Source organism: Pelodiscus sinensis, chromosome 1 (assembly GCF_052426305.1).
Source record: "Pelodiscus sinensis isolate ZL-2025 chromosome 1, ASM5242630v1, whole genome shotgun sequence".
Taxonomy (NCBI): Eukaryota; Metazoa; Chordata; order Testudines; family Trionychidae; genus Pelodiscus; species Pelodiscus sinensis.
The window spans coordinates 254476438-254498789 of NC_143052.1; the positions used below are offsets into that span (position 1 = coordinate 254476438).

Here is a 22352-nt window from a genome sequence, read left to right on the forward strand (position 1 = left end):
CAAAGATCGTTGGGTCCTGGAAATGGGAGAAGGGGGGTATGCCATCCCCTTCCTTTCTATCTCTCCTTCTCCCCCTACCCCCATCCCTCTTCAGGGACCCCTCTCATGAGCATCTCCTCTGGGAGGGAGGTCCAGCCACACCTAACCCTAGGGACGGCTGAAGCGGTCTCCCAGGAGTTCCTGGGCAGGGATTTCTACTCCAGGTACTTCCCGGTTCCCAAGGCCAAAGGAGGATTTCGGCCTATCCTGGATCTCAGGGAACTCAAAGCCTTCATCACCAAAGTCAAATTGAGGATGGTGACTCTGGTGTCTGTCATCCCCTCCCTAAGTCTTAGAGACTGGTATACAGCCCTCAGTCTAAAAGGTGCCTACTTCCACATTTCTATTGCACTGCACCACAGACAGTTCCACCTCTTTATGGTGGGCAAGGACCACTATCAGTTTATGGCCCTCCCTTTTTGCCTTTCTATGGCCCCTAACGTGTTCATGAAGTGCATGTGAAGGAGTTATAGGTTAGATGGTAGGAAAAACTTTCTAACTTGAAGAATAGTTAAACACTGAAATAAGTTAAGCCTGTCATTGGAAGTTTTGAAAACCAGATTAGACAAACACCTGTCAGGAATGGTTAAAGAGATGCATGCTCCTTCCTTAATGCAGGGGACTGCACTGTGTAACCTCTCTAGGTCCCTTCCAGCCCTAGATTTTTGGTTTTGTTTTCAGTAGTAAGCCATCAAAGTTTCTGATTCTATTATGTCATCAGTTTTCTTTCGCTTTTCAAATCATGATATGAGTGTCATCTCAACTGTTTCAAATACAGAGAAAAAGGTTAGACTGTGGCTTACAATTAATTTTTATTTTTAAGAGACCAACAGCAAAGGAGCTTTTGAAACACAAATTCATAATACGAAATGCAAAGAAAACATCCTACCTGACAGAGCTCATTGATAGGCACAAGAGGTGGAAATCTGAACAGGGTCATGATGGCTCCAGCTCTGAAGAATCGGATGCGTAAGTTTGTTGAGTCTATAACATAATAATTGTAAACACAGAAATAGAGGAGAAGTTTCTCAAGTAGTTGTGTATCATTTTGTCTAGTTAGCTGCTGTTCTTCAATTAAAAATGTTTGGGCTCACCAGGCATGTGAAATTAAAAACTTAATTGAAATGTTTGAAGGCTTTCAAGCCCAGAAAAGTGAAAGAAGGCTTATTATAAAAGATCTAATGCAGTGGCCCCCAACGTGGGGCCCGCGGGCACGATGGTGCCCGCCGGACCATTTCTGTGTGCCTGCAGAGTGATCGGGGCCGGCCCTGCCCCCAGGTGCGCGGAGCATGGGCTGTGCCGGCCCCGGGCGTGCAGCGTATGGGCGTCCCTGCCCCTGGGCGCATGGCACAGGAGCAGCGCCGGCCCCGGGCATGCAGCGCATGGGCTGTTCTGGCCCCGGGCGCGCGGCGTATGTGCAGTCCCACCCTTGGGCGTGTGGCACAGGAGCGGCGCCAGGCCTGGAGTGTGGCGCATGGGTGGCGCCGGCATCGGGCACGCAGCGTACAGGTGGCCCCTCCCCTGGGCCCGTGTGCAGCCCCAACCTCGGGTGCTTGAGTGGCCCCGTCCCCAGGTGCCCGGCAGCCCCAAAAGGTTGGGGACCACTGATCTAATGGATTGAGAGAGGATATGTTTTTGTGATTATTTTATGCTGAAGCCAGTTTGCTCAATCTGCTCTGGCATCTCAATCTGTTTCAGTCCTACAGTGCTCAACATGCACTCATTTTTGTACTAGAAAGTACAAAAAAATTATGTACATGACTAAATTAAACCAACGCTATTAATCTGAAGTTAAGATTGAGAGTATGTGTTAGCAACTAAAAGCCAAAAAATGTGTAAGCACATTCCTGGTGTTTTTAAAAACTGAGAAGAAATCAAGACTTCTATAGATAAATGGGACTTGCAGATGGTCGTTTTTTCTTCTTTACTCTCTTACACTTTGAGGCTCTTGTCTAAAGAGTTCCTAAAAGGAGATTTTGTTTAAAAAGAGAGGGAAGATGGGCATTGTTCTGTTTATCTCTTGTCTTAGAAAAGGAATCAAGTCTGATGTTTCTTGGTTTTGATGAATGATTTGATAGGGGTCTTTGGGATGTGGTTTGCAGTTATTGTGTGAAAGTTCACAATTAAGGGTTCCATATATTGGCAACAGGGTCGTTAGGGCTGTCGGAATATACTTAAGGTCATGAAGGTGAAGGGAAAGCTGCTTTTTTGTTCTTAGACATAGAGAGGGGGGAGATCATTTTCTGATGTCTTAACTTTTAGAAATGCCTTAGGAAATGGGCCTTTTGGTGTGACTCCTTCTCTAAAGCAGTGGTAGTCAACTTGTGGCCCACTGGTGTTCCACCCACAGCCTGTGGATGCCCTAGCATATCTCTTCTCCCCCCATGCATCTCTTGCACACAAGAGCACTGGAGCCCTACACTTCCTACTCTTTTCCTTCCTTCCCAGAACTTTCACCTGATTCATGCTCCATCCCTGCTCCTTTGTTCATCAATTGCTTGCCACATTCCAGTTCTGGAAGGGAAGGGGGAGAAATAGGAAGTGTGGGGCCCCGGTGTTCCAGTACGCAAGAGACATGTGGGGGTAGCTGGGGGCTATGGGGCCACAGATGGAAACCCAGTGGACCATGGGCTGTTGAAGCACTCTGAAGTGAAGGAGGCCTACTCATGTACTCTAACCACCATTCCTGGTTGCCCAACCGTGCCCTATGGAGGAAGTTGGATTGGCTCATAAACAGAGGGTACTAAGTATTGGTTCTGATGGCACTGTAGATACAAGCCAAGAACCGATGTTATCAGGGAACTCATGGAGGATAAATTTTCTACAAGTATTATTGTGAAGATGTTCAGGTGTTGCTATGATCGCAGTAAAGAACCTGCACAGAATAAAGTACTATCTTTTTCCTTTTTGTGATTGGTAGGAAGGAGAAGATAATAGGCAACAAGTAACTTGAGTTTAGAAATTTTGCAATTTGACAGGTACTTGGAAACAAATAATTTGTACTTAAAGAAACTAATTGTATTTTATATTCAAGTTTTTATAAACAAAAGTAAAAATATCAAAGTGAAATCATTCAGTTTCTTTGCAAGTGCAGGGTTTTTGCATGTCTTATTCAGTGTAAATGTAAATGTCTCAAATGTCTTCAATCTGTCTGCATGGTCAAATGGTTGGACAAGGTTCTCAGTATCACAGTCCTTAATCATTTAATATCTGCCATTCAGAGTATACTCATGAAAGCTCAACTGATTGGTCTGGGCATCTTAGTGGTATAGTAGACTTGAGGATATCCAAGTCTGTGTTTTATGGTATTTTTTACCTTTCTCATAGTAGCCAGTACAAATAATATAAAGACATGCTTTGAAGTTTGATGTCAGTCCCATTTCTGGTCCCGCCTCTGGTCCTGCAGGACCCTCCCTGGCTGGGGCTTCTCCAGGCTGGTGGGTCTGGCCACTGCCAGAGGTTACCAACAGGGAGAAATTAATTGTTAAGCATACCAGGAAGCCTCCTGCTTACTCATATGCTTAACGATTAACTGTTTTAACATCCCTAGTTGATCACAGCAACTGAGAAGCAACAGCCCACGATAGAGCAAAGTGGCAGATTTATCGTGTCGATGTTTACAGATATTGAAGCGATGTATATTAACATCTTATTTGAAAAATATTAATAGTACAAAGCAAGGATACAACAGCTTGCAGTGGTCATGGGCAGTTTTTTCTGTCCAACATGTAACTGTGCTTATGGTACTCACAGAGGTCTGACCTCATGTATATTTATTCACCCATAGTGTTTGCTGAATCCTCATTGGTTGGCTTCACGTGAGACTTCATCATAATCAAATATCCATAAGATGGAATTGCCACAGCCTAACAAAGCTGTTTGTAATAATTCCTCTTTAGTATGTACACCTTTGAAATATTTGTTTACTATTATTCTTTCTTTGCCTTATTCATAGTTTAGTCACACTTTACCTGATAAATCTTTTAAACTTTTTCATGTTACTCTTTTCTGGCTTCCTTCTCATCACCATTATTTTTGTTCCCACATTCTGTTCCCTGCTGGCTGCTCCTCACTGGGGCTCCCACGGCTGGGGCTTCCTGCCCTGCTGCTGCCCTGCTAAAGCTAGCCCGGCTGAGGTTCCCTGCCCCGCTGCCCACCAGCTGCACTGGGTTTCGACCAGGGCTGCCCAGCTGCTGACAGTCCCGCTGCTTCTGGGGGTTCCTTGGGATTCCCCAGCTCCGGGCCACCTGGCAGTGTTCCCAGGATTCCCTGGCTAGGGGCTGCAAAACTGACCCTGCTGCCACTGGGGATTCCCCTGCTGGGGCCACTGCCAGTGTTCCCCAACTGGAGCTCCCAGGCTGCTGCCTGGCCCTACTGCCACTGGGGTTTCCCAGTCAGAGCTGCTAGGCCATCCCAGCCCCACTGCCAACCGGGGGGGTTCCAAGAGTTCCCTGGCTGCTACTGGCCCTGCTGTCAAGGACTATCCTGCCATCTGACCCCACTGACACTGGGGGTTCCCTGGCTGGGGTGGGGGAGGAGGCTCCCTGATGCCGCCTGGTCCACTGACACCGGGGTTCCCCTGCTAAGTCACTGCTGGCCAAGCTGGGACACTGTAGATCCCACATTTTCCCAGTTGGCTCCTGCAAATGGGGCTTTTTGGTCCAACAACATCCATGGCCTTGCTGGACCATGGATGTTACCAGAGCAGAGAGTCATGAATTTCGGAGGCTCAACCTGTAAAAGTGGATTCCAACCCTTGAAATGTTATGCACAAATAAGTTTGTTAGTCTTTAAGGTGCCTCTTCATTGTTTTTGCTGAAACAGACTAACAGATCTACCCCTCTGAAACTAGACTGAATTATGTTCAAACTCCAAAACTTTTTTCAGCTTTCCAGTAATTTGGAGCCATCTGTGCACATCTGTTATAATGCTAAAAAGTAACATCCCTGGTGTCATATAGTTTTGGAAACTATTGTCAGAGGTAGTAAACTAACGTTTGTCTTTCTGCTTGATCTTTATTTAATATACAGAAAAATATCTTATTTCAATATTTAAACAAAATCTTTATTTAAGACCCAATCTAATCACTCTTACCATATGCCTGGCTTTGTCTGGTCTGAGAAGCATGATGTTCTAAATTCACTCTCAAATGTGAAGGTTTTAAGATGATCTTGGCATTGCTAATTCAATATTACTGTGTAGTAAAGTAAAGAAAAAATTCTGAAACGTTTTAGTATTTTTTTTTAAGTGAATCAGATGACCAGGCCACAGGTGGCCATGATTCTGGGGACTGGATCTTTACAATCAGAGAAAAAGACCCTAAGAATGTAGAGAATGGAGAAGCCCAGCCACAGAAACTAGGAAGTAATAAGGTACTATATTAATGTTTAATGCTAAAAGCAATACTTGAAAGATGTACATGTAAACCTACTAATCCAGTATAGTTATCTAATGTTTTTTTCAAATTTTGTTTAACTTGAGATATTCCTTTGACAGATTAAATATTTCAAAATCTACAAAAACCTTTTAAATTTATATATAGTGTTACAGACCTAGCGATGTAATAGTGTAGTTGATTAACCGATAAGCGAAAGCTTATTGGTTAATGCTATAGACTACACATGTTCCTCTCCCCTCCCCCCAAGTAAATTTTTTAGCAGGCTGGTCAGCAACCTGGCTGAGTCCCGGCTTGCACAGGGTCCGTGACCCACCTCTGTGTTGGCTCTGCATTTAAAGTGTGTTAGGAGGCAGGTAGGCAGGCACTCACTCAGTTCTGGCTCGCGCTGGGTCCAGGAGCTCAGACACCCCATCGGGCAGGGGCTGCAGCTAATTCTGAGGCAGCAGTGTGGGGTGACCGGAAACTTGTCCACGAGGCAAGCTTGTTTTTAAACCAGCTTATAGGCAGCAGCACGGAGTGGCAGGGGGCTCTTCAGGAGTGGGGCCGGAGCACACTGGCTGCTGGTCCCTCCCCCAGGGATTATAGTATAGTCGAGTAACCGGTAAGAATTCCTGAGGTTAATCAACAATTTAATTAACTGATATTTAATATCCCTAGAAAAACTCAGTGTAGATGGCTACTATAGTTTGATGGAGGGCGGACATGATGGGAGCTGAGTGAATGGTTTTTTGTTTCCTGAGTGAAGTGCCAGAGATTGCTGCCATATAATCAAGGCATTTGAGTCTAATTAAGAACTTGCCTGAGACGGAAGGCTGAGACATCTGCAGCCAATTAAGGCCGGTGGGCTGCATTAAAAGGCTTCCCCCAGGTAAGAGAGGAGGAAGGAGAAAAGTGGCAGACTTGAGAGAAGGGGTTGTATTGCTTAGAGCTGAGAACTAAAAGAAAAGATTAACTTAGGTACCATGGAGAAGGTAGTAGGGGAGTTGGGGATGTGGACCTGGGAAAAGGCTGTCCTATTGGGGATAGAGGAAAAACCCTGTCAGTTGCTGCTACCAGGGTCACTGGGCTGGAACCTAGAATAGTGGGCAGGCTCAGATTCCCACCAACCTCCCCACGCCACTAAAAAGTCTGATCCTGGAAAAAGGGGGTATACCCCCAGTCCTTTAACTCTGCCAGTGATTAGAATATCTCAGTAAGCTGTTGACTCTGGCCTATAGAAAAAGATAAGAGGCAGCGTGGAGGGTCACAGCAAGCCTCTGAGGCATATAATAACCGCCTAGAAGCACAGGACCCGCAGGGCATGACTGGAGCTTTGCCACAATGGCTTGTACTTGTTGTTTATATCACACAGTTTCTATCAAAATAATTTCATCTTGTATTGCTTTTTCACTTTCGTAGTTTGATTTTCTGTGAATATATATGATGATTTTAAATATTTTATTATGGTTGACTTAACCTACACATTTTGTATCTACATGTGTCAAGACAATAGGAGTGGGGTCAGGCCCTTCTAATTTTTAGTAAGCTTTGCTGTTTGTCAAGAAACAATATGTAATGCAATTTTGTCATATAAATTCTAATCTTAACTTATTCTTCATAGAATATTCATATCTACACACGTAATCATTTTGCACATACTTTGATGGATGGTATTAAAATGTAATGGACTACATGAATTAGTTGATATGTACATGTTTAAATGTTCATTTTCATATTTTATGTAGTGTATTAGAACTAGAGATGTGAAGGACTAGTTGACTAGTCACTTCCCTCCCCGTTGCTGTCTCTATCAGAAAGTGGCAATGGAGGGAAGAAGAGGAGGTATTTCAAAGCAGCAGCGCTTTGTGCAGCCTGGGGCCAGCTGGGGTGCCCCTGGGTTCCCTGCAGCGTTTCAAAGTGGCAGCGCTGCACAGAGCCTGAGGTCAGTGGGGGAGTCCCCAGCTGATCCTGGGCTCCACGGGAAATGCTGTGAGGAACCTGATGCCGGGCTCCCTGTGATGTTTCCAAGTGGCAGCACCGCACAGAGTTCTCCAGGGTCAATGGGGGAGTCCCCAGCTGACCTTGAGCTTCAGGTGGTGCTTTCACCTTTGAAGTGTAGCAACAACCATGAAGATGCATTTTCAGAAATCAAATAGCCCAGGCTTAGTTAGGGTTATTTTAAAGATACAATGTAAATTTTAATGCACTCACTCTTTTACAGATGTCACTATTTTTTCTCTTACAGGGGAAAGATACCCCCAGACATCCTTTCTCTCAATGTTTATCTGCAATTATATCTCCTTTATTTATGGAGGTAAGCTTACTCTGAAAACTTACTTCTATGATTGATCTGTCTCTTTGGAGAATTGCGTATTCAAGGATACTTGTTATTGATAGGTTAACTTTCCTTGTGGTTCATCATTAGCTATTTGATTTATTGGTATCTCATCTGGTTCTTCTATTTTTTTCCCATTTTGAGTTTACAGCAATGCTCATTTGTGCATAGCAACCACATCACTTTCACTAATTGAAGAGAATAAGGAGAGACTATAAAGCTGGGAGATGATTAAATAAAGATGAGAGGTGTGTGTTACTGTCTAGACCAGGGCTGTGTAAAATACAGCCCGGGGGCTGGACCCACCCCACCAAGCCACCAGATCCAGCCCAGAGCCCACCCTGCCTGGGACCCTCAGTCATGCAGCTGCCGCAGTTTAAAATTCAGTCCTTACGAATCTCTGCTCTGCAGGGTGGGGAAAGCTTTGTGTGATCTCCCCACCCCCAGTCCAGTGGAGAGTCAGCATGTCATCTTCATTTTAAATGTGGTAAATAGAATTTTCCTTTCCAATGAAGATGCTGAGTCTTAAATTTACTTGGGGGGTAGGGAAGCAGTGAATGCTTCATGTCTTGTGTAGTCTGTGTGAATTGCACACAGCGAAAGCTCCTGGCATTCTTCCCTTCATCCTCCTTTGCCCCTTTGTCAGGGGCTACATGCTGCTTCCATCACCACATCTCTCATGCCAGGGGTTTTGTCTGCTCCCATCCATCTCTCATGTTCAGGGACTGTGTTTCATCCCATTCCTTCCATAGCACAGGGGCAGTGTGTATTTGTTTCCTCCTTTTTCCAGAACTGCAGTTTCCCCATCCCATTTCTACCTTTCCTCTGGGACAGAGTTCCCTGTAAGGTGCGCACCTGCATGGGCACATACAAAGAATTTCATTCCTCCCACCCCCTCAGCTGAGCTACACAGCTGCTCCCAGGGGTAGGGCCACATGGTGGGTGACTGCCCACCCTAGGAGCAGCCCTGGCTCCAGCCCCAGAGCACAGGGCAGCCACTTGCCATGTTAAGGGGTAGGAGGATAACAAACTAAATAACTAAAGGGAAGGGGAGGTTGAAGAAAGGGAGAGGCTTGTGCTGAGGGGAGTGGAGGGGGCCAAGGCAGGAGAAGAAAGGAGAAGGCACTAGGAATGTAGTAGGATATCCGATTAACCGTTTAGCAAAAGCTTATAGCAGGCCTGCACAACTCGGAAAGCCGTGAGGGCCATATTACGCCAAAGAAAACAGCTGTGGGCTGCAAGTAGGGATGCTCTCCCAAAAAATACCGAACATGCGGACTAAAAATTTTTGTCGAGGGGAGGGAGGGGGGAAACACCACGCGTGTCTCCATTTGGCCCCCTGGTATTTCTCTCTCCTGCACCCTGCCCCTTGGTGCCTTCCCCTTTCTCCTGCCTGCCCCCCTCCCCTCAGCACAAGCCCCTTCCCCTCCCTGCCTTCCAGGTTGCGGAGCTGCCAGAGCCTTTTTTAATCCGGCGGTCGCCGGCTGTGACATCACGATGCCACTTTATGCCAGTGTCCTGGCGTCTGCCGGCATTCCGCCTCTTCGCACCGGAGCTGCATGCAGGTAGCCCAGTAGCAAGAATCGCCGCACTTCCTTCTCCCTGGCGGCACTCTGCTCCTCTGCCCAGCTGGTGGATCAGATGGGGCCATGCCGCCCGTAGTCGGCACGGGCCACACACTGAGACCCTGCGGGCCGCATGCGGCCCTTGGGCCGCATGTTGTGCAGGCCTGGCTTATAGGTTAGTGCTATAGACTACACGCATCAACATTCTCAATGCAGCAAGTTAAACTGCTGTTTTTCATATGTGTATGCAGCAGCAGATTACATCCTACAGCATCTGGAAATATGGGGTATCTGATTTTCCACTTCCTTAGGCTTTTTTCCAGTGGTTTGATTTTCACTAAAATAAGTATGATTCTATCCAGTGAAATCTGGAACATTCACTTATATTTTGGAATCTATCAGCGACAATGTTCAAAATTATTGTGTAACAGACAAATAAAATGTCATTAAGTTCAGTGTTAGACCTCACTTTGCTCAGTGAACTAACATGTTTCAAATGCTGTGAAATCCTCATATGGAAGGTGTTCTGAAAGTACAAAGAGTAGTGCAAAATTTGCAGTAAATATTTCAGGTCAGGGATTGAATCTTAGGCTATGTCTACATTAACTGCGGATCGATGCAGCAAGGGTTGATTTTAGGTGCCCTAATGAGTGCTCTCCAGTTGATTCCACACAAATGAGAAGAGTAAGATAAGTGGATAGGCATGCATCTCCCATCTATACGGTGCAGTGTAGACACTGAGGTAAATTGACCTAAGCTGTGTTGACTCCTGCTATGTTTAGGGCCCTACCAATTTCACAGCCATGCAAAATGTGTTACAGATCATGAAATCTGGTGTCCTCCCAGGAATCTGGCCTTTTGTGTGCTTTTACTATATTGATGTTGGGGTGGGGGTACCAGTGTTTCTCAAATTGGGGGTCCTGACCCAAAAGGGAATTGCAAGGGATCATAGGATTATTTTAGGAGGATCACAGTATTGCCACCCTTACTTGTGCATTGCCTTTAGAGCTGGGCAACTGGAATGCAGTGATTGTAATGTTGGCAAGGAGTCCAGCTCTGAAGGCATAACCCTGCCAGCAGCAATTTAGAAGTAAGGATAGTGATACAATGCACATGTCACCCTTTCTTCTACACTGCTGCTTTCAGAACTGGGTAGCCAGAAAGTGGTGGCTGCTATCTAAGGGCTCAAGGTCTGTTGGCAGCAGTGCAGAAGTAAAAGTGGCAATACCATACTAGGGATATTAAATTTAGATTGATTAATTGAATAGTCAATGGGATTTCTATTGGCTATTGGATTAGTTAAGGGCACCTCTGCCATTGAACTGTAGCTAGAGCCCTGCCAGGCTCTTGCTACAGTTCAAAAGTGGAAGCCCAGCAGGGAGTGCAGGGCTAGTGGGGGACTAGCCTTGCCATTCCCTGTGGCACCTGAGCCTTTGAAATGTACAAGAGCCTGAGTGGGGCTCTTGTACATTTCAAAAGCTGAAGCTCTGTAGGGCCAGTGGGGGACTCTCCTGCTGGCCCTGTGCTCCCTGCAGCGTCTTAGACTTTGAAGTATGCAAGTCCTGCCAGTGGGGCTCTTGTACATTTCAAAAGGAAGCCCTGCAGGGAGCATAGGGCTGCACACTCCCTGCAGGGCTTCTGTTTAATCTTACCTCCCTAGTTTCCCTATCCCATGTGATCACTTTGTTTTTGTGGAGGCTTAGAATGTTCTTTAGTAACCTGTGATGAAAATCTCAAATGACAAGGAATGTATTACTATAGCTAGACTTTTATGATCAAAGTAAGAAGAAAAGAATGTACTAATTCTCTGGAGTCTAGTTCTGTAGAAATTTAGAAATTGACACATCATGATAAATGATATTTTTCAGATATTTACATTGTTAATGCAGTTTTGCAATTTTTTAGTTGAAAGAGAAAAGTCAGGCATATGGTGACAACATGGGGTCTATAGAAGAACTGAGAGAAGCTATTTATTTAGCTGAGGAGGCTTGTCCGGGTATTTCAGATACCATGGTGTCGCAGCTTGTACAGAGGCTTCAAAGGTAACAATAAAAATAACTTTGCATTAAGACTTACAGAAAATTGCAAGAATTACTTCAATATTTGCCAAGTGTTATATAAAATACAAGTACTGATTGATTGATATTTGTATATTTAAAATATTTTTATCTATATGTGTTTTTTTACTTTATAAAAATGTAATTGCTCAATAGAACCAACTCTCAGCCTATCAGGAACTTACTTTCCTTTTCCTGTCTTCATTATCTATACTCCTCATCTCACAGTTCATATTTTATGTTGTGTATTGTCCTCAGAGCCAATAAAAATATTACTATAAGTTTAAAAAAATGAACTGTTTATTTTTAAATGATAGGTATACAAAACTTCTCAGAGTTGCTATGTAGGGCGTAGTCCAGTGAGCAGTGTTTCTCTGTAATCTGAGTACTTTGGTGACTGTGCAGGAGAGATTCAGGTGTTGCCCAGTTGATTGGTAGAAGGTCTGCAGCAGTCCACAGGCAGCAGCATGTATTTCTATTTGCAGTGCACATCTTAACTGTTTTGGTGCACATAACAAAACTTATTCCATGCATAAATGGAAGAAATTAAAAAGAACATTCCCCATGAGAAGATTGATTAGTGGGCTCTGCTGTGTGTGTGTGTGTGTGTGTTTCAAAATTGTGTTGCAAAAAGAATATTTGAATAGTTTAAATTCATGACTAGTGACATCTAATGTCTCCCAGTAGGAAAGGAAGGGTTCAAATATTAAATTTGGAAATTTCCTTCACTCAGCCTACAATAAATGTGGGTTTGAAATTGAAAATACTAATGGAAACATAAATGTAGGCATATTTAAATATTACATGAAAAAAATATAGAAAGTGCTAGTTTGTACTCACTGGAGTTAAAACCCTCTTCTCTCATGGTTATGAACTTGTGAATCATTCACTTTCCACTCTTGAGCGCTGTCCAAAAGTGAATGTTTGAAAATGTTTAAACTAAATCACTTGAATTACTAAAATAACTAGTGTTGGAAATAAGTTTTTCCCATGTAAAAGACCTCATCCTCCACTCCACACACAAATACAGGCAGTTCCCGGGTTACGTACAAGATAGGGACTGTAGGTTTGTTCTTAAGTTGAATCTGTATGTAAGTCGGAACTGGCATCCAGATTCAGCCGCTGCTGAAACTGACCAGCGGCTGACTACAGGAAGCCCAAGGCAGAGTTGCTCTGCCCCGGGCTTCCTGGAATCACCGCTGATCAGTTTCAGCAGGCTGAATCTGGACACCAGTTCTTACATACAGATTCAACTTAAGAACCCCAGGCGTCCCCAAGTCAGCTGCTGCTGAAACTGATCAGCGGCTGATTCCAGGAAGCCCAGGGCAGAGCAACTCTGCCTCGGGCTTCCTGTAGTCAGCACTGGTCAGTTTCAGCAGCGGCTGACTTGGGGACGCCTGGGGCAGAGCAGCTGGGGTGCTGCTGGGTTGGTCCAGTAGCGCCGCTCCTCGGCGCTACTGGACCAACCCAGCAGCACCCCAGCTGCTCTGCCCCAGGCGTCCTGATTCAGCTGCTGCTGAAACTGACCAGCAGTGGCTGAATCAGGACGCCTGGGGCAGAGCAGCTGGGGTGCTGCCGGGTTGGTCCAGTAGCACCCAGAACGGCGCTACGGGACCAACCGGCAGCGCCCCAGCTGCTGTACCACAGGCGTCCGGAGCAAAGCTGCGGAGCACAGGGGCAGTGGGACAGCCCAGACGCGCCGCGGCTGTTCTGCTGCCGGCGTGCTCTGCGGCTTTGCTCCCCGTCTCCCTGATCTGCTGGTCTCCAGCAGACCAGGGAGACGGGGAGCAAAGTGGAGCAAATCCGCGGAGCACGCCGGCAGCGGGACAGCTGCAGCGCGTCTGGGCTGTCCCACTGCCCCCGTGCTCCGCGGCTTTGCGCCCCATCTCCCTGGTCTGGGGAGACGTGGAGCAAAGCCGCGGAGCACGCGGGCAGCAGACAGCCCAGACGCGCCACGGCTGTCCTGCTGCCAGCGTCCTCAGAGGCTTTGCTTCCCATCTCCCTGGTCTGCTGGTCTCCAGCAGACCAGGGAGACGGGCAGCAAACCCCGTTCGTAACTGCGGATCCGACGTAAGTCGGATCCGCGTAACTCGGGGACTGCCTGTAACTCCGAAGAGAGTTGACTTTGAAATTTCAAAATGATCTAATACAGTGGTCCCCAACTTTTAGGGGCTGCTGGGCATCCAGGGGCGGGGCTGGTCAAGTGCCAGGCATCTGGGGCCAGGACCATGCATGCACCCAGGTCCGGGGCCACCCACACGCCCGGGAATGGGGCAGAGGCCGCCCAAGTGCCCTGCGCCCGGGGCCAGCACCGCATATGTGCCTTGCACCCAGGGCAGGGGCCACCCACGCGCCCTGCGCCAGCACTGCACATGTGCCGCGCACCCGGGGCAGGGTTTGCCCCTGCGCTGGGAGCCGTCTCTGCCCATGTGCCGTGTGCTGGGGGCGGGGCCGGCCCAGATGTTTTGGCGGACACCCATAAATGCCCAGGCGGGCACCATGGCGTCCACGGGCACCATGTTTGGGACCACTAGTCTAATACATCAGTGAATTGTGTGAACTTTACCCATTTTTTTTTTTAAATCCAGGTCATCAGTTGAAAGCCATTTAAAAAATATACAGAGTACACAATAATGTTCATTGGCATTGTCTTTTATGTTTGCCTTAATAAAAATTCTCCTCTTTCATCACAAGAAAAATGCTCATTGACCCAGGTTAAAATATCAAATACTGTATCAATATTAAAGTTTATTGTACTTCAACTCTTGCATGACAGAGCTTATATAAGCATATCAACAAATTTTCAAAAAGTCTTTCAACTTATGTAAAGGGAGTAAGTTTCTGAAGGAGCAACCACTGTATATTAGTAAAATTAAAAACAAATGCAAATTTAGTGAAATATGATATTGCTTTATAAATTGTAGTGTGAATCTGATACAGTTCAAGTTTATTAGTACACTTGTCTAGAGAATGAACAAAAATGGTCACCTGAAAGTCTCATTAATTGAATATTAAGGACAAAGGATGGTGCTGAGTATAACCTCTCATGCCTGTACATTCCAGCAGAAGATGAGCCATACAGAAATCAATCAGAATATTTCAAGCAGTTGGAAATGCTTTGTGTAAAACTTCTGGAATATGTATATTTCACAGCTAAATATGTATTATAAGTTAATCCATTTTTTCTGCTGTATTGATGTATGCCAATTTCAATATAGAAGAAATTGAATTTATTAATAAACTTATGAAAATAGAAGCCTCGTATGAGATTTTGTCTACCTATGACATTTGCTTTGTAAAGTAATATGTTTGCCTGTAATTTAAAAAAAGTATAAAGAATTAGTATTGAGTATATATCCTTTAAACAACTCTAACCCCTCATCTGAATCCCTCTGTTAAACCTACACCTCTTCTCATCAGTAATACTTGCTTTATCTTTACTTAATAATACTTTATCTCTTGTTTAGGGTCTTGTCTTTTTTTTTTCTTATTTTGCTTGTGAACTCTTTGGAGTAGGGCCTGTCTTTACCAACATTTGTACATTGCTATTTCTTTTATTATTACTCAATTACAATTTCATTAAATAACACAATTTTAGTTAATTAATATTCCTAAAACAAAACCAGTTATTGTTTCTTTTAAATACTTAAGTCAACCACTTGTGTGTCCCTGCTATCATAAGAAAAGTTGAAAAGCTTTATCACAACTAGCATAATTTTTAGCCCCCTCTATGCAGGATAATTTGCCTCACCTATTCTCTTAGCAGTTTAAAGCTGAGTGTGTCTGAGAGGTTCATCAAAAAGTCTTTACAAAAAAATATTTCAAGACTTGTAAAAGTGGACTTCCATCAGAAAAATGTGTTTGCCTTTGAATAATGGCATTTTTCAGGCATAGTCATTTTTTTTGTCAGTTTCAGATAATCATAGATATGCAGGACTGCAAAGGATCTTGAGAGGTTATCTAGTCCAACTCCCCATGTTGAGGCAGAATCAAGTATGCCCTAGACCAGTGGTCTCCAACCTTTTTATGCACAAGATCACTTTTTGAATTTAAGTGCAATCCAGGATCAATTTCAACCCAAATGCCCTTGCCCCACCTCCTTTGTGCTCCTTCTTTGATGCCCCGCCCTCGCTCACTCCATCCTCCCTCCCTTTCAAGAGGCAGAGGGTTGAAGCATGGGCTCTGGTCTTGGGCTAAGGGATTTGGAGTGTGGAGGGACTCTGAGCTGAGCCTGGGGCATGGAGTCAGTGTGCAGGAAGGGGTTCAGGGTATAGGCTCTGTAAGGGAATTTGGATCCAGGAGTTCAGGGCTAGGGATGAAGGAGGGGGTTTATGACTAGGACGGGTTCAGAGCTGGCTCCAGCTGCACACTGCTTACCGCAGGTGGGTCAGTGGGACTAAGGCAGGCTCACCCCTGTGCTGACCTTGCACCACTCTCAAAAGCAGCCAGCAAACTCCCTCATCCCAAGCCCTATTGTGCCCCCCTCTCCGTTCTGTGGAGACAGAATACAGGGTGGGAAAGGGTGCACCCTGACATCAGCACCACCTCCTTTCTCTTCCCTTTCCTGCACGGCAAGCAGGTGGCTCTGGGGCAGGGAAAGCTCTAACGCAAAGGGCAGGAGATGCGCAGCAGTGGTGGGAGGAGCAGTTGAAGTGCTGGCACTTGATAGCCTCCTGGCCAAACCAGTTAGGATCACCTGTTAGAGGCTTCAAAATCTACCGGTAGATCCCGAGCTATTGGATGGAGCTATTGGATGGTGACCATGGCCCTAGACATTCTTCGTCAGGTGTTTAACCTGTTGTTAAAACCTCCTCCAGACAGGAATCCCACAGCCTCCCTTTGTTTTTCCTGTTACGTCGATCTTCCCTGCTGCAATTTAAGCCTATTATGTCTTATGCTACCTTCAGTGGGCCAGGAGAAGAATTGGTCAGTGTATAATAGCCTTTAGAAACCAGGATTTTTAAACCTTTGATAATGTTTATTGCTCTTGTCTGGATTCTCTCCAGTGCAAGAAAGGTATTGACAGCATGGTGCCCAAAACTGGATTCTGTACTCCAACTGAGGCATCACCTGTGCCAAGTAGAATGGAACAGTAACCTCCCACATCTTACATATTGCACTCTTGTTAAAACACCCAAGAACAATACTAGCTTTTTTGCAAGGGCCGTGTATTATTGATTCATATTCAGTTTGTGATCCGTTCTAATCAACAGGTGCTTCCCTTCGGTACTGTAGTCTAGGTAATTATTTGTATTTTGTACTTTGTATTTGTACATTTGGTTTTCCCTTCCAAAATGTAGTACTTTGCACTTGTCTTACTGATTTTCATCATCTTGATTTCAGCCAAATGCTTCAGTTTGTCAAAGTCATTTGAATACTAATCCTGCCCTTCAAAGTGCTTGCAACCCTCCTAATTTGGTGTCATCCATAAATTTTATAAGCATAATCTTCACTCCATTATCCAAATAACTGATGACCCAAGTTACTAATTTCAGATATTCCTCTCTAACACAGCTAAGAAAGTGAAATTATATCACTTTTTGTGCACACTTCAATATACTTTTAATATCAAATACTGTTGCCATTTATATACATCTTTGAGCAAGAGTATAATCTTTTTATAGTATCAAGTTCTTTTCTTTAGGCATTTTAATGTCTGAAATTACCTGGTCACTGGCAAATTTCAATAATTCTTGCCATTTACAAAATGTTATAAAGTATAGTACCTAGCACTAGCAAGCTGTGATGACCACCAAGAGACAGTAGAAATTCTTAAGCATGTGTTCTGATATAGTGATTAGAGCATATTCTTGTCTCTAATATTCTTTGAAATTCTGTGACATTTAATGCATTCAACTCCTTCTCTCCCCCTTCTACTTTTGGAATGGAAAAACTGTATTTTCTTTTGGTGGAAGAGGAGATCTAGTTCAAAAATTGTTGCCTGTCCCACAACATTTTGAGGTGGCTGAGATACCAAGTTCTCCAAATTAGGAGATTTAAAAGAAAATGATTGGGTGCCCATTAAAAGACAGTTGAGAGTTGGTTGTTGTAATTTCTGTTGAATAGAGTAGTTGTGGTAAGTATGATCTTGAGAAGAACAAAGCTTTAAGTTTCTATTTACAGCACCATTTAATGATTTTTAACCATTGTTTGTTATATAATTATTTTGAAAGTGACAAAAATAACCATTTATTTTCCTCTTCAGGTATTCATTGACTGGAGGAAGTACTTCATCCAAGTGAAGTATTGTTACTGAATTTTTCAAAGTTTACAGGAGCCATGTGGTGTTTGCATTAAAAAAGTGCCCTCTAATGTTGGTCTGCTGCTCAATAAATAGAGTGTTCTTCAGTGAAAGGGCGTTCCTGAATGTGCAACAGCAAAAATGAAGTCTCTCAAATGGGGTGTTTTCTTCAGCTCCTTAAAGCTATAGGTTTTTTTTAACCATAATGCACATGTTCAAGGGTGTAGTCTTTTTTTAAAATCTGAAATGTATATTTACGATTGTGATAAGGACACTGAAGATATTGTGAAATCTCAGGTATCTTGCTTTAAGATAACTTCTTTGGGAGACAGAAAAACGTTCTGTTGGATTTGTGTACAGATCTGTATGTTGTGTCATTTTGTACTGAAACTCTTTCAAACTATATAAGGAGTCACTGTGTAAAAGATAGCCAACTCTTCTGTAGATAATGTCAGTGAGGCAAATATTTGACAGGACATAACTGAATATTACCTTGCCTTTACTACATGTGAAATTTCAATTATGACAGGTGATTTTAGTTGAATTTTTGTATTTTAAGGATTTGCCATGGAAAGATAGTAAAGATCGTTTGCCCTATTATAGAAACCATCTATTTGTTGTACCTCAGTAAATCCAGATTTCCTGATTTGTCCTATATCCCTTATTCTCCTTTTTCCCTTTTACACTCTGAAGCTGACTTTCTGAATATGGTACTATTTTTGGGTTGGTTTAAATTTAATACATTTGTCTCATTTAAAGCTTTAAATTGTTTTTGTATTATAGTATTTTTCACTTTTACATTTGTTTTAAATTGTGCCCATGTAGATTCCAAATCATATATATTGTCCAGTTTTAATAGTATATACTTGTTGAAGCTTGTAGTGAAATCAAAATACCTTTTATATCTAAACATATCTAAATATTACATGAATAAATTTTATAAGCTTACATATATTTTGAAATCTTAAAATATCTTACAACCCAGGCTTTCAGAGAGTGGAAAATGTTTCATAACGGTGGCTGCTGTTTTTAATTATAAAATGAAATTGTCTCGGGTAGTAAAAGAAAAAAATGAATTTACACTGTATAGAAGGTCCCAATCCTGCAGTCTTTAAATCTGTGCATCTCCTATTGACATTAAAGGGATTTACATTAGTAATGCAGGATTGGGTCCAAATTACTGCATGCACAATAGCCTGTAATCTCAATCACTATACAAAAAGTACATTAATTTTGATTGCCTGAAATGAAAATCTCCAGCGCTAATGGTCACTTCTGAATAATTGTATTTAGTGTTTATCACCTTGGAAATAGTAATTGTATGATTTTGTGAAGTAACCTCTCTTTATGGTTTTTATTAAATGGTTTAGCGTAGCCTGCTTTACCAAAATTGGAAACAAGTACAGTAAACTTCCGATAATCTGGCACCTTTAGGACCCAGGGGGTGCCGGATTATCAGATATGCCGGACTATCAGAAGGGGGGGCTATGAGGGGTCTGGAGTGGGGTGGGAGGGGATGCCACCCCAGACCCCTCATAGCCCCCCCCTTACGATAGTCCGGCTCTGCCCCAGGCGTCCCTGATTCAGCTGCTGCTGGTCAGTTTCAGCAGCAGCTGAATCGGGGACGCCTGGGACAGAGCAGCTGGGGTGCTGCCCGGTTGGTCCCGTAGCGCTCTCCCTCGGGGGCTGCGGGACCAACCCGGCAGCACCCCAGCTGCTCTTGGGGACGCCTGGGGCAGAGCAGCTGGAGTGCTGCCGGGTTGGTCCCGCAGCGCCTTCCTTTGGCGCTGCGGGACCAACCCGGCAGCACTCCAGCTGCTCTGCCCCAGGGGTCCGGATTCAGCCTGCTGGTGAAACTGACTGGTCAGTTTCAGCAGCGGCTGAATCCGGACGCCTGGGGCAAAGCAGCTGGGGTGCTGCCGGGTTGGTCTTGTAGCGCCGCCCCTCGCCAAAGGACGGCGCTGCGGGACCAACCCATCAGCACCCCAGCTGCTCTGCTCCCGGCTTCCCCGATTCAGCTGCTGGTCAGTTTCAGCAGCAGCTGAATGGGGGAAGCCTGTCCGGCTGCCCCAGCACTTCCAGGTTCCTGATGGTGCCGGACCATCAGGAGTCCCGGAGCATTGGATGCCGGACTAATGGAGTTTTACTGTAACTAGTTTTCTTAGTAGGCAAGGAGAGAGTGGATTTTGTCTTGTTTTACTTCAGGTGTGTATTTTTCATGCTATGTAATTGTCAGATTTCTCGTTATCTAGTCTCATGTTATTTTAGAACTAGAAAAAAAATCACTCTAGGAAGTGAATGAAATTATTTAGATACACTATGTCTGACAACATATAGCATAATTTAGCCTGGGAAAGGCTGACTCTCTTTAAAATAATTTGAAACTAAAGTGCTATTTTTCAACCCTCTTACATAATCATTAAAATTTGTTTGATTTTAAAGCTATGAAGACACAGTTTAATCTAGAGGAAATGAACACACAACTGTCGTTATTACTAACTGGAAATTTGCATTTGACTCTTGATGAAGTAAGATGAAGTAAAACGAAGAATTTACCCTTCTCAACATAGAAATCAACAGCGAGTCAATTCTACCATTTGAGTGTGTGTGGTATAATGTTGTAGGAGGCATGTAAAATCATCTCAGCTAAATTGAAGTTTATATGGAACCACTGACGCCTTCCCAGTGTAATCCATTACTATAAGAATGTCCTAAAAATAAAATGAGCTAATTGGAAAAGAGCACATTTAAGATTTAGTAGGCAAGTCAGATTTACAGGACAATATGGAGTTCTGCTTTGAGATTTTAAAGCAAAAGTTAGTCAGATAATTAGGCTGGTGTTTGGACAGTGTAATTGCTGACCTGTCCTTGTATTTTGTTATGAGAAACTACCCTGGGGTGGGAAACCTAAGGTCTGACCTGCATCTTGCCTTGATCCAACCCATGAGGTTCTGAGGACCCCAATCAAGGCAGGATATGACCCATGCGCTCTGCCTGATGGGAGAAGAAAATGTCTGTGTGTTGTAGGAAAGCACTCCCTACAGACTATCTGTGGGCATAGATCCAAAAAAGGTTCCCCATCTTTGAACTACCCAGTTTGACATTATTTAAGGATGATTGTAATAGATGATGCTTGGTGAAGGCAGCCCTTGATAAACATTTGTCTTAAATGTAAAATGACAATCATTTGGTAGAGAAAAATGTTAAGATTCAGAAATCTGTACCAGTAATAGGAAGGTATTTCATTTGAGGCCACTATATTTCTGAAATAGAGGTAGTCAATATCTGAGGCAAGATATTTAAGAAAATGTTAATATTATTTTAAGAAAATGTCTTCTGCTAAGAATTTGACATAATAATATTGCACTTAAGCTAAATTTTTCTGGTGCCGGTAATGCAGCTATTTCAAAATTTCTTTTGAGTACAATGTCCTGCAATTTACATTCAAACAAGTATTACTTCAGCCATGCAGATGTTGAACTCACTGGAAGACTTCACTTGTAAAAGATTGTGAGATGAGGCACTTAAATAAGCTGTAAAAAAATAAAGTTAACTAAAAAAAATTCTTTGAAAAAGGTAATGTGTGGTTTTTTTGGGGTGTGTGCGCAGGGGGTGCATTAGGTGTACACACTTTTTTAGTTAGCCTTAGTTTCCCTTGCAGTCTACAATAATAGTTGATAAATATTGTTTAGTAGAGCCTGGTGGCATTACTAACCATTCCTTGCACCTGGTAAAATAATGAAAAATATTTTGTTTCTCACAAGGCAATCAAGTGCATTACCTCTTAGAAGCTCCAACATTTAGAAATAGTCCTTGAGTTGTACTTGAAGTGTCAGTTTAACTCTTGATCTTTATTCAGCACTTTGTGTGAATACATAGGACTGATACCAGTTTGTAACAGATTTATTTCTTTAAAGTTAATGTATTTCAGATAAGTGGGAGATCAGGAAGTATTCATAAGCATAAGTATAATTCAAGGATTAATAAAGGTCACAAACAGAATTATTTTTTTAATTTGTGTGTGTGTATTTGCAGAGTAGAGACATCTTAATGTAGCAGGAAGTCTGCAAGTTTAGTTCTTCACACTGCATAAAAATTGAGTGCGGTCAATTGCACTGGGCATATGCAGTAGTATTACGATATGTGATTGGACTTCTGCCCTTCTTGAAGGATGTATTAAGTTGTCCTCTAAGCAGAATCTGATGTATGCATTTTGTTTTCTATAACAATGTTGACTGTTTATATACCTTGTATCTAAACTTCTCTTCTGTTGTGCAATATATTGAGCACCTTGCAAATAAGAGAAATGAATTTCTAATTTTGTCATGATTAAAGAAGATGTTTTCTCATGTGAGAACTCAGAATATATTAAACTGGAGCTTCATCTAAATAAAGCTTTTTCCACTGATGGCACAGATATAATTTCTCCATATAGAATTCAGTAATCTTACCACTGATCTAATGAGATGCAGAATTTTAGGACTTGGCTACACAAAAGACACACCATTTTAACAGAAAATATGATGCTGTAGTAAGATGAGGGATTGGAACATACATCCATGTATTACAGACCTCTGTGTGTCATGTTGGCTTATGCAACTATAGCAGACTCCAAGAGAGCCTCTCAAAAGCCAAAAAACCAGATGAAGATCGAAGGTACCAGGACAGATTTTTGTAGACGGAGCACGTTCTTAAGTTCTGTGGATTAGATATCAACTGTTAGGCTAACATATGTATG

General features: G+C 43.4%; 1 protein-coding gene across 1 annotated transcript in view; it reads left to right on the forward strand.

The window, feature by feature from the left end:
- Positions 1-22022, forward strand: part of STK24 (serine/threonine kinase 24) — an 85605-nt gene extending 63583 nt beyond the window's left edge. Inside the window, exons 7-12 of the mRNA XM_075918782.2 lie at positions 863-1008; positions 5288-5411; positions 7662-7730; positions 11222-11358; positions 17579-17611; positions 20057-22022. Coding sequence (XP_075774897.2) covers positions 863-1008; positions 5288-5411; positions 7662-7730; positions 11222-11358; positions 17579-17611; positions 20057-20075 — 528 coding nt within the window. The 3' untranslated portion in view covers positions 20076-22022. The remainder of the gene's footprint in view (positions 1-862; positions 1009-5287; positions 5412-7661; positions 7731-11221; positions 11359-17578; positions 17612-20056) is intronic.
- The last annotated feature ends 330 nt before the right edge of the window (positions 22023-22352 follow it).